The sequence below is a fragment of the Vigna umbellata genome, chromosome 1, assembly GCF_029865625.1.
Source record: "Vigna umbellata cultivar VRB3 chromosome 1, Vumbellata_1.0, whole genome shotgun sequence".
Lineage (NCBI taxonomy): Eukaryota > Viridiplantae > Streptophyta > Magnoliopsida > Fabales > Fabaceae > Vigna > Vigna umbellata.
In genome coordinates, this window is record NC_142165.1 from 38,998,058 (window position 1) to 39,011,488 (window position 13,431).

The 13,431-nt window shown below is 35.2% G+C and overlaps 1 protein-coding gene across 2 annotated transcripts; it reads right to left on the reverse strand.

The window, feature by feature from the left end:
• Positions 1-197: 197 nt before the first annotated feature.
• On the reverse strand, positions 198-11,973 carry LOC148205303 (uncharacterized). Of its 2 annotated transcripts, XM_088102947.1 has the most exons (10): positions 11,785-11,973; positions 11,445-11,684; positions 10,102-11,332; positions 6,830-7,950; positions 6,606-6,760; positions 2,846-3,125; positions 2,496-2,603; positions 2,132-2,410; positions 1,404-1,547; positions 198-1,013 (listed from the first exon to the last, which is right to left on the reverse strand). In XM_088102947.1, the coding sequence occupies exons 3-10, from the start codon at positions 11,306-11,308 to the stop codon at positions 825-827; spliced, it is 3,483 nt and encodes a 1,160-aa protein (XP_087959073.1). In that variant the 5' UTR covers positions 11,309-11,332; positions 11,445-11,684; positions 11,785-11,973; the 3' UTR covers positions 198-824. The 2 variants fall into 2 exon arrangements, with proteins under 2 accessions (XP_087959073.1, XP_087959072.1); XM_088102946.1 differs by having other exon boundaries at positions 6,606-7,950.
• Between the last annotated feature and the right edge of the window lie 1,458 nt (positions 11,974-13,431).

Consider the following 13,431-nt stretch of genomic DNA (forward strand, 5'->3'; position numbering starts at 1 on the left):
TATTTTATTCATAAAGTTGAACCTTTTTAAAATGATAATTATTTAGAATTTAATATTTTTACTTGTTTTTTATAATTGTTTACAACTTTTATTTATACTTACAGTACTTAATTCTGAATATTTGTCTAAAAATTAAAAAACCATTGTTTTCTTTATGAACCTATAAAAAATGAAAGCAAAAATATTGTCGACCCAAATGCCTTAACAAGTATTCTCGATCCAACACTGTTGGTAAAACTGAACAAAATGTTCCTTAACAGTATCAAGATACAAATCGATTGCTCCCAAATTGAGTTTTGGGGTTCCATGCAAAGCAAGCATGTGGTATTAAATGATTCACATTGTCAGCAGCTTTTCTTTAATCTTTGACCATCGCTCCCTCCCAAGTGTGGTGTCGCACGCCATACAAAATTGGATTTAGGATACATATAATATATCACAAAAATATTACTAGTAGCCTAAAGAATTATCACTTACATACCATGTACAAGAAGATTCTAAGATTTCCCTGTCCGGCAGAACAAAGAAAGTATAAACCTAACTAACATAACACCATACGTGCAAAATTACATCGTTTGATCGTATGGTTTGTCACTGGAACACAGTTTGGTTAGGAGAAGAAGAGACAGACATTTCCCACAACCAAAACCCTTCCAAAGCAGTATTCATGAATGTGGAAGGGCACAACTCTTTCCATTTCCTCTTTAAAATAGACAATGAAAAGCAGAAAGGATGTATCAGTGGGTCCTCTACACTCTGAAACCATGAACCTAACCCAACTCTGGGTATGTGAGATTAGGACCATACAGAACCCTCCAAATATTTCAAGATGAAATGGGTTCATAAGGGTACGATAACCATGGATGCTTCAGGGCTTCAGATGCAGAGGGTCGCTCCTTAGGGTTGACTTCAAGCAAGTGAGCCACAAAGTCAATGAAGCCTTGGTCTCCCATTGGCAATCTATGCCTCAAGGATGTCTTTTTTGGAATCAAGTATTCTAACCTGTTGGTTTCCTGTAGATTAATAAATAATACATTTATTGACAAGCATTCAACTAAAAAAGGCAGAGGCAACTGCAACTTTAATATAGCCCGGTAAGAAGTAAAATCTCAAGCAGCTAACATCTATGAGAAAAAATTAGTAATCCACTTTTGCTAATCTCTTCCAAGCTATAGATAAACGAAAATTTTACTGCCATTGTCTTGAGGTTTCAAGCAGGCTCTGATAATCGCTTCTGAAAAAAACAGGTGCTAATAATAAAATAAAACTTCCAGTCAAGGCCAGACACTAAACATCTAATTTAACTTACATAATAAGCCTGGCTCCTAGGGACTGGTTAATCAACACCAATATTCCAGATTGATGGCTACTCCATTTGGTATGGATAGAAATAAGATTATTACCTGATTCCTTTCATAAAGCATATGATTTTTGGTGAAGTACTTATAGGTGTCCCGTCCTTTTGCAAGCATACCTTGATCAATTGGACCCATAATCCCAATCACCCGTGCAAGTAATGTTGCAGGCGAATCATTTTGGAAGAGGACCTACAAAAAGCTTAGTTTATTGCAACTGAAGAATAATAGAAAATTAATCATGTAACAAAGGAAACAAAGCACTACTCATAATACAGAGAAATTCTGCAATTGCTTTCAACCAAAAACTATTAACAATCCCACAATCGCAAAGTAAGCAAATGTATTCGATATTATATTCTAATAACTATCATCGGGTCCATGAATGGTGAAGAAACAGGAATCCTCATTTTAACGTAAATAATCTGAAAACCAAATCAGAACAACTAACTTCAATAACATAAGATCATTGCTCAAATAAAACAAACATGACACAAAGCAATGCTACCTTTATGCAAGGAAGGAATTTAACATCTCTTCATTATGAGGACAATACGAGTTTGTTTAATGATGAAACTTTGGTATCTAAAAAGATACCAGCATCAAGAAAAAACAAATAGTTTTTTATTAAAATGAATTTAAGTGGTGAAGTTAACTACTTTTTGACCTGATGTGAGAACTTTTATGGCTCTTGAGAAAAAAAATTGTACTAAAAACGCAATTGTTTATCAAAAACAGTGACATTTTGAAGTACATTAATCATCTTTGGTCCTTACATTCCCAGTACAAAGTTCTGCCAAGATGCAGCCAAGAGACCAGATATCAATCTTCTTATCATATGGAAGTCCCAAAATAACCTCAGGAGCACGATAGGACCTTGACTGAACATAAGAGCAAAGGTGATCCGTCTCAAAACAACTACTTCCAAGATCAATGACCTTCACCTCACATCTACTATAGCTCTTAACCAAAATATTCTCTGGTTTCAAGTCACAGTGTATTAGTCCAAGGCTATGCAGAAACTGAAGTGCTTCCAAACACTGAATGGTAATTGACTGCATAAATAAATTCAGAAGTGTTAGCACTGAGAATAGATAAAATGAGCACCAAACCTCAAGAAGTAAATGGTACACCACAAACCTGCAATCTTGGCATTGTAAAGTACACTTCACCACCTGATTCTCTATTAAATTTATGAAACTCGTACAAGTTTGCTTTAAGTAGTTCACATACTATTAACAAATGTTCCTGTCATACAATAGAAAAAGAGTTAAGAGCAGTAAAGTCAGTTGACGAACATGGCATACAATACAACTATCAATAAATAATTCCATTCATAAATTAGAAAAATTAAATATACACGGATGATGTGGAAATTATAAAAATGGAAGAAAAAATAACGTAAGATATAGGAAAAATAGATGTGCCTAAATGACAATTGATTATATTGAAAGCAAATAGTAATGAAGATCAATGGCAAATCGACTTACTCGATAATAGAAATAATCATATAATCGAAGAATGTGATACTTGTCTCCAGGATCATGCTTATTGACATACTTGAGAAGCTTGATCTCATCAAGACTTTGGTCAAAAAAGTCCTTGTTGTTCTTTATAATTTTAACACAAACATCCATGCCTGTATGTAGGTCATGAGCTTGTATGGCTTTGCTAAATGCAGCAGATCCCAGATACTCCGTAACATGATACCTTCCAGCTATTACAGAATTTAAAACAACATGGAAATTCTTGTCCTCCTCAAAACCAGTTCTGAGCAACAAAACTTAGTTTAAGAAAGACTCTCAAGGCTAAAAGGGAGAACAAAAAACAACAAGAAATCATACTACATAACAAAAAATCACCACAAGCTATCAAGCTCATTAAGATCCTTTTACATGAGGCAAAAATGAAATGCTTAAAAGTTCCACTGTCATTAGCTCACATATAGCTACCATGAAGGTAAAAGAAAACGCTGTTTCAACAATATCTTTGAAAGAGGTTTCATCATATATTTTCCCAAGACCTTAGTTCTTGAAATATAAGAATAAAAATAAAGCATTAAAGCAGCTTTAGGAATTCATAACGATCACCAACTAATCTATAGCATAGTATTACTCTGAAATTTTCACGGTATTTATCTTTTTTTAGTGCAGTACTCTATTAAAAATAATTCCTCTAGCTCTAACCTTATAGACCAGCCAATGTTGATCATATGGTCACAAGACCTAAAATGGGATTATGTATGCAACCAAGAATTTACCCTACACTCTTCTCACTTTGCCACCCCCTACACCACTTTATTTCTAACCTCCCCAAATTACAATTTTCTCAAGGTCTTTTGGGTATGCTCACTTTACTTTTCTTATAGACTTTATAATTTTCCTGAAGTTTAAGTTTAGATGAAATAAGTGTATGTCTTCGGGTTATTCCACCAGTAATACAGGATATATATATATATATATATGTTTATCTTTTACTGGCAGTGTTTATTTCTAAAGATTTCAACTTTAATGAGTATAGATTTCCATCTCTTCATCTTTTTCCGAACCACCTCAACACCCTTACTTCTAATTCACCTTTTGGTTCTGCCTATATTCCTGAAATATATCATCCTAATTCTACCTTACCTGCAGCTCTGCAAGTCGTTTAATAAAATTCCACAGGTCAGTCCACTTCCTCTTCTTTAGGTAAGTCTTTTGTTTCAAATTGAGGAGCATTTTCACGGTATTAAATCGTTAGGAGAGTCCTCTAGTAAAAATAATTCCAACAGTTCCAACCTTAGATCCACCAACACTCATCCCATAATCACAAGACCTAAAATGGGATTATGCAACCAAGAATTTACCCTACATTCTTCTCAATTTCCACTAATTTATTTAAAAACTCCCCAAATTACAATTTTCTCAAGGTCTTTGGGTAGGCCTTGTTTCCTTTTCTTAAACTTTATAATGCCATCAAGTTTGAGTTTAGATCAACTAAGTGTATCTCTTTGGGGTATTCCATCAGTAATACAGGATATATCTGTTTATGTTCAACTTTTATTTTTAAAGGTTTCATCTTTAATATCTTCATCTTTTTTTCAACCACCTCAACACCCTTCTAATTCACCTTTTCTTTCTGCCTATATTCCTGAAATATATTATCCTAATTCTACTATAGCTGCAGCTCCACAAGACATTCAATCAAATTCCACAGGTCAGTCCACTTCCTATTCTTTAGGTGAGTCTTTTGTCTCATATTCAGGAGCCTTTTCACAGTATTGAACCTTTAGCAGAGTCCTTTTGTCAAAATAATTCCTGTAACTCTAACCTTAGACCTAAAATGGGACTATGCACAAAGAATTCACCCTACGGTCTTCTCAATTTGCCACTCCCCATACTATATTTCAAACCTCCCCAAATTACAATTTTCTCAAGGTCGTCGGGTATGTTCGCTTTCCTTTTCTTAGACTAAATAAGGCTCTTAAGCTCTAGTTTAGACCAACTAAAAATGTCTTTTTGGGGTATTTTACCAGTCATACAGGATATATGTTTCTATCTCCAGCTGGCAGAGTGTTTATTTCTAAAGATTTTATCTTTAGTAAGCAAAGATTTCCTTATCGTCATCTTATTTTCAACCACCTCAACACCCTTACTTCTAATTCACCTTTTATTTCTGCCTATATTCCTGAAATATATCATCCTTATTCTACTATACCTGCAGCTGCACAAGTCATTTAATCAAATTCAACAGGTCAGTCCACTTCCTCTTCCTTAGGTGAGTCTTTTTGTTTCGAATTCAGGAGCCTTTTCACATATTGAACCTTTAGCAGAGTCTTCTTGTCAAAATAATTCCTGTAGCTCTAACCTTAGACCTGCCAATATTCATCCTATGATCACAAGACCTAGGATTATGCAGCCAAGAATTTACCCAACACTTCTTCCTGATGCTGGGACCTAAATTTTCAAACAAGACCTGCGGGACTCCAAATGTTTTGCTGCTATGACTAATCAATTTACTGCTTTAAAGAAAAATAATACTTGAACATGTGTTTCCTTACCTCCCAACAGGATTCGCATTGGCTGCAGATGGGTTTTCATAGTAAAAGAAAATGTTGATGGCTTAATAGACAAATAAAAGGCCAGATTGGTTGCAAAAGGTTTTAATCAAAGAATAATATTCTTGAATCTAAGTCCATCTCATTTCCTATTATATCTAATTGTAAAATGTACATAGTTCAGATCTGTCACGATCTATTGTTGGTGTACGTCAGTATGTTACTAAAACTCATCCTGAATTGAGTTTTTGCTGTCAACATGGCATGCCAATCTATGGCTTCTCCTGAGTCTCAATGGGTTGCTGTAAAAAGAATATTGTGATATCTTAAAGGGGTGTTACATTGTGGTCTCATCTTTCATTACGTCATTCCTTATCAATCTCTAGCTATGAGAGCTTTCTGTGATACGGATTGGGCAACATATCCTAATGACAGAAGATCTACTTCTGGGGCTGTCATTTACTTGGGACCTAATTTATCTCCATGGTGGTCAAGAAAACAAATTGTGGTTTCAAGATCTAGCACAAAAGCTGAATATAAGAGTTTAGCTGCTGCTACAGCTAACATATTATGGACACAGACTCTCCTTATGGAACTTTCATTCCTCATTATACTCCGGTAGTTCTATGTGACAATCTCAGTGCTGTTAATCTGGCTCATAATCTGTTCTTGTCCTAGAACCTAACGCATGGAGCTTGATGTGTTCTTTGTTCAGAAAAAGGTAATAACAAGCAGTATGTTGTTCAACACACTCCTGGTCACAATAAGTGGGCAGATCTTGTTACCAGGCCTTTGTCTCCTAGATTTTCTTTTCTTAGGGACAAACTCAACGAAACTGAAATATCATTGGTTTCTCAGCCCCCTTGAGTCTGCAAGTGTGTTATACTCTGTTTAACATGTGTTTGGTCTGTTAGTGTTCTTGTTTCAGTAAGACTGTTGTTTTCTGTTACAGCAGTTGTACTGCTGGTAGAGTGTAACTGTTCTGTTAGACTTCACAACTAACTAGTAACTAAGCTCTATATAGGCATATGTTAACAGAGTCTCAAATTCATCTTGTACCTTTTACCCTTTTCATCATAATAAATCAGTGTATTGGTTTTATATCACAAGTTATTTGTTAATTGAGGCAAATAGTAAGCATGTTTATCACGACAAGTGAAAATATCTCAGATCAAGACATGAGCACAAACAAATACCAAGTATTAAAAACATGCCTGTTTTTCCTGTGCACAATCTTTAGATTGAAAGTTTCAAATTCCTCCTCCTGTGCCTTTATCTGTCTTACTTGCTCTTGCACAGCAGCTACCTCTTCATCCTCTGCTCCTAGGTCATCTTCCATAGCAATTCCAGTTTTTTCATCCTCCTCCACCTTCACACGCTCTCTTTCAGAATATCCATAATTTGAAATTGTTGTTGGAGAAGAGTTTGCAGATCTTACATTGTTAGCATTATTATCACCCCTAGAACTTCTAGCAGGTGATGAATCACTACTCTTTCGCCTCCACGAAGCAAGCATGTCATCAGTTTCCACAAATGCACTAAGACAGTCATCAATTTCATCTGCATTGTCGTTATTTGACCACAGGGACTTATCGGTGGAAGCCTGAATTATATCACCATCCTTCAAAGATAGGGGAAAAGAGAAGTTCCCATCACCATGAGTTTTTATCTGGAACTGTGTATCTCTGTCACATCCTATGACATATTTATTTGACTCACTCTGGTCATTGTTCTTACTTACATTTGATTTGTTAGTAGATTTCTTGTCCAAATCACGATGGGGGTGCCTGCCACCAAGCCCAGCATCACGACCATGGAAATATTCTAAATCTCCTTCACTACTACCACCAACCAAACTTTCACGCACTTCACTGCCAATATCTGCAACATCACTATTAATCCCTACCCCAATTGACCTAACGGAACCATGCTGATCATCATCCATTTTGATGTTCTCTTGCCGTGATCTTACATTATCATTCAACACCCTCCCATCTCCTAGCATGATGAGTTCATTAGTCTGAGGGACAAAGCCCCGCCAGACTGGTTCTGCACACATAAGGTTCAATTCTTCTTCATCCATCAATTGTCCATCATATTGAGCCATTAAATCATTATCATTGGTCCTTCCATACTCAGTAACTGTCAGACCAATAGAATCATCAGTAGCTGTGACTGGCTCAACATTATTTTCCTGAAGATATCGCTCCCCAGAAAAGTAAGAATCTTCCTCAGCAAAAGATTGATCGTCATCCTCATCTTTGGCCAGACCTCTTTCCTGATGGTCTGGAACACTTTCATGGCCAGCCCCTTTTTCGTTGTCACTAGGGTAATCAATTTCATGTGCCAAAAACCAGGTCTCATCGTCAATAGGTTGCCTCATGTACCCAACATCCTCGTCGTCATCATATTCATCGGAGTCCCAATATTCATTTGGATAGTCAATAGATTCACTTAACCCGTCGCCAACTGTAGCAAATCCTGATACAAGATCAGATGTATCCTCTGCTATCCCTTGACTTACAGATAACCAACTGCCCCCTGTAGCCCTCCTCATACCTGAAGCATATATCAAAAGGTCAAAGACATCCTTTAGAACATCTGAACAAGTATATCAAGCAAATAATAAGCACATACAATCAGATATCAACTAGTTGTAGCTAGGTGTACCCAGAAAATAGAGAAGATTTACAATCAATTATTGCTTCTAGATAGAGTATTCAATCCATAATGCGATGATTATGGCACCATTACCTTATTCATTTCCTTTCACAGCAAAGGTATTAACATTGTTTTCTAATTAAGCTCGATTTTTCTTCTATAATTTTTCTTCCCTTAACCGAAAGTAAAAAGAGGAAAAGAACAAAGTGAGAATCACTTCGCTTACTTTATGCATTGCTATTGGAAAACTATGAGAAAATAAAAACATGTCTATAGAAACCAAAAAGAAAGTGAAATCCTGCATCAAGTACAACAGAAAGATTTGTTTTTATTTCAATTCATACCTTATTTTTCCTCCAATTACCACACTGTAAATATCCAAACATTTATTGTTAACTTTCACACTTTTTGCAAACCTTCTTACAGGAAATTTACCAACTAACTTCAACTCCTATAGATACTTTTATTCAATGCAAAAACGGGAAAGTACATCCACGACAAAGATTAAACTCCAATACAGTCCTCACAGTGGTTCAAGTGGCAATTTAGAACGAACTAATATGCAAATTTTCAAAACTAGAAACATACAACCAAGAAAAAGAGAAGCAAAATACATGAAAATCCATTGTAGTGGTATGGAACAGAATGGGACACAACTGGACACACTCCTAAGAAAACCTTCGATATAAGGAATCCATGAGTATTGTCCATAATCCCGTTTAACATAATAGGACCAAACATATTGGAATCGGAAGGCATTTCATCAAAGACACTCTTGACAATGGCCTAGTGGTTACAACAGATGTCCCTACAAGATTTCAGATGACAGACATTTCATTAAAGGGCTTTCTCATGTTGGATTATACGATCTTGTAAAACAAGTTGGGAATGATTGATATTCATTTACCAATTTGAAGGGAAGTATTGTAAATAGTAGATTATTAGGATAAAAATATTCTCAATATCTTTATAGTAATCAGGAAAAAGTACATGTAGAATCTTCATATTCATTTTAGCATTTTTTTTTTATTTACTTATTTTAAAGGCATTTTATTATTACAAATAGAAATGATGTGAATGTAATTTGTGTGATTGTTAAAAAACAAAATTCTTTATTTGCTTACATGGTTTATGTTATGACTTTGAATATTGTGATAGATAGATTATTTTTACTATCATTCACATTTCAGATAGTCAAATGCTCTATTTTCATTCTGGTCGTTTTTCCTTCTCTGTCCACTATATATTTTGTTTCTTTTCTCCGTTTTTAGTCTTCTAAAATAGAGACTTCCCACATAATAATGACTCATGATTTTGTTTCATGAGACTAGCCAGTCATTTTCTAGTTTTATATTATTATATCCGCACTACACACCATTTATATGATATATTTCAGGCTATATTTCAATGGTTTCTTAATCTTATAATTCCATATGATTTATGTTTCATGATTCAAAAATTAGTTTTAGCATTTCAAAATTTAAATTGCAATTTGATATTATCAGCAAGACCCAATATATAAATAGGGTGGGTATGCATATGGGATAAGTATTCAAGGGGGAAGACTATACTAACTACTTACTAGGAAGTAAAGAACATTACACAAAAATATATTTATTATATGTACTTCATGGAATACTATTCTGAATTCAGTAGAAACAAAAAAATCACTAGCTGACCCCTTAAGTGGCTTTAGTTGATGAATTTTGACTGACTTTTCAACAACCTATACAACTACTTGGACTCCTAGTTATGGGATTCGATTCCTTTCTAAGCTTAACTAATTTATAGAAAAGAAGATTCTCGACTAGCAAAATCCGAAAATATATGTTTCCCTTAAACAACAAGCAGTTAAGATTCAACAACAGAAACTTTGAACTCACATTTTACAAATAAAAATCAGGAAAGGTTTCCCATTTACAAAATTAGCTATTATCATGACCAACCAACAAGTGTAGCTCCTATTAAGTTCAAAAGGGAAACCATCAATTGAAAGGCAGAAATCATCTGCAATCAGATGAAATTTAATCCTTGTAAATATAAGCTAACCTGAAGGATTAACTTCTTGTCCAATAGGTACATCCAGATATGAACCAATAAGAAAAGTGCTGTCAGTACCAGGGGGGTTTGAAGTTGGCCCATCTCGCTCAAACTTCTCTTCCCAGTTAACAACCAAGGGCTTATCATCTGACTTGAGTTTAACTGGAGGAAGCCTGGGAAATTCTTCCTTCTCATTTTCAGGTGGAAGAGGAAATCTTAAGCTGCCAATCAACTTTTGTTCAGAACTGACAGGTGTCTTGGCCAAGTAAATAGACCTCCCTGATTCACCCACCTGCTCTTTTATGGATGTTCTGGCCTCACTAATTTCTACCCTTTTTTTCTCCTCTTTTTTGTCAGAATAAGTGGCACCATCGAAGTTTGAAGACACATCCCCTTTCGAGAGGGGGAAAACCGTCTTGACACAATTTTTGCAGGAATCTGAAGACGAATTCCCGTTCTCATCCATTTTTGACCAGGGATTATCTGGAAAGTTCCCTTTAAGAGAAGAACTATTGAATTTAAGTTGCCGATCAAGCTCCATAGGTTCTTTGCTTTGCGCAAGGTCGTACTTAAGATCCACGGAGGTTTTACTACTACTTCCAGACCACAGAGATTTTTTTTCAGCAAGAGCAGCATTTTCCTCCCCAGACATTGAACTGGTATTGGCAACACTTAGATCCACAGCTTCATTAGTTTGACGTTTTGATCGTTCAGATACTGTGGCATTCAAGCTCAAAATAGTATTAGCCCTACTACCAGCATCGTTTTGGTAAGGCTCCACAGGAGCTTTCCCAGGGTTGAACTTCCAAGAGTATAAATCAAGCATCCCACCCTCTGAAGTATTGGAGAAAATGAAGTTCTTATCACTAGTTCGAACCGCTTCATCCGATTTACTCCGTTCCACCAAAGTGGGAGCAGCAGTTTTCCATTTGCTTTCAGCGGCATTTCGACCATTCCCACACTCGATTTCCGTGACGATCAGTTCTTTAGAAACTTCAAGAGTGTCCACCTCTTGAAACTCAATCATAGGCTTCCCCTTATTACTTTGAGGCACATCACGTGAGGCCTTTTCTTCCAATGTGAGCTTCTGAAGGAAGCCATTCAAGTCAGGGCGATTATTTATCTCACTACGGAGAGCTGCCTCGGCTCTCGTGAATCGGTTCCTCCGAAGAAACTCCAAAATCACATCAACTGAGCTTGTGTTAGAGTCCGCCATACTGAAGTAAAGCTCCTACGGCCACTAAAGAAAGAAATAATAACAGAGTTGAGATGGGAAAGGGCAAAAAGAACACGCGGCATTCCATATAAAGAATACTGAAAATGAGGAACTTTAGGTGAAGGGTGGAGCTTACCCGGCCTCAGGCAGAAGGAAGTGGCGCCATTGCCACTGGTAATGATGCAAGTAAAGCACTAAGTAGCTGGAAAAATTAATGGTTGGAAAACCTAACCCAACCCAGGTTTGAAAATCCAATCGCGATCGACGGGAGTAGAAGCAGAGCACTTAAGCCCAATGAATGTGGATAAAATTGGAATGCGGGTGGGACACCCAATGAATCAGGATCTGATTCTGAAGGAAGGGTTTTACCGTTCTTCTGGATTTCCAAGCACGAAGTTAGAACGGTAATAATAGAAGGACAGAGAAGAAGAAGAAGAAGAAGAAGAAGAAGACGAAGAGAAGAAGAAGAAGATAACCTTGTGTGAAAGAGAATACTAATAAGAAGAGAGGACGATGAAGAAGGTAGTTGGATTTAGCAGTGGGGTTCGTTTGGGTTCTCTTCCCTTCCACTTTGTGTACTTCCTGCTGCTCGCACACGGGCTCCGCTCCTGCTACGCTGTGCTGTGCTGTTCATTTTCTTCTCCCTAATCAATATATTCCTATTCTCTTTCTTTTCATTTTCTTAATTAATATTACATCACATCTCCTTAATCTTTCTTTCCCCTTCCTTTTACTCTCTCCTACTAACCACATTATCTTTCAAGAAAACAAATTGTCTTCTTATTTTTAACTAATTAAAATTAATAATTCTTTTAACTAATTTTAAATTATACTTTAATTCAATTTTTTAATATAAGATACACTCATACCCACATTCTCGATAAATGCTCCCAACCCAATAACCTAACCTCAAAACTCATCTTATATTTCAAAAACTAATCTCATGTCAACAACATTTTCTTTTTTACCTTAATCGATAAAAAACAAGTTAAGCATTAAATTAAAAAATATATTCACAAAGATTAATGATGCTTACCAATTAAGCGTTAATCTTAAGATGATATACGGTTTTCTAAGTAGACTGTATATGGTTATTACAGGGGAAATAAAACTCTAAAAATACACTGTTTGTATTTTGTACTTTTAGTTGAACAAAATTAACTCGTTTATGTTGAAATTAATATATAAAAGATCTGTTGAATTGAATTATGTTTAAAAATCAATTTAATTCATAACAAAATATTTTTTTTATCTCTTTGTTTAAAAAATACTGGTAGAAAAGTTCCTCTCTTAACATATTCTAAATCATTAAGTTTTTAAGAGAAAAAAAAACAAATCCGAAAAGGTAAGTTTGTTTCAGAGAGAACTTGTTAGTTATGCATCTAACTACTTGACGTTGCAATCATCCCAACAACACATCAAATTTATCAACCTTCTTTCTTGATGCGTGTCTTAACAAGGCTAACTAAGTGTAAAGAATACTTGAGATTTTTGTGTACCCGAAAAAAATGTTAAGAAATATACTTTAACGTTCTTAAGACACCTCTAATATAATTATTCAGATTAATGAAAGTGATTAGGCAAGTTGACTTTTTAAACTTGTAAAACAATGTTAACAATGTACTCGATTTATTTTTATTGATTGAGGAAATTAAATTTTGAAACAAATTGAAAGTTTGTTCGATGTCATTTTTCAAACAGATGGTGAGCATTTATGTCACTAGATTTCCGCAGTTAATTTTGAAGTAACAGGATAAAGTTCCAAATTTAATTTGTTTATTTCGCAGTTCTGATATTCATTGCACCAGTAAGGAATATCAATCATAAGAATACTTTCACAATTTGGTTATGCTAAAAAAAATTTATCAGAACTTAAATAAAGCAGGTTGTAGTGGAAGTTTAAAATTTAAATTTAATGAGAACCTCAAATTCATTATTTTTCTTATTCAAAAATAGTAACACGTCCTCCTCTTCCCTACTTCAGCAAATTGACCCTTACAAACAACTTGTTCAGAATAATTGATAGAACAACACCAATTATTGATCAATAGCATTATTAAATCACACAAAACACAGACAATTTCTGAATTAAACATATGATTCCATAGAGTATTAGCGTTTGG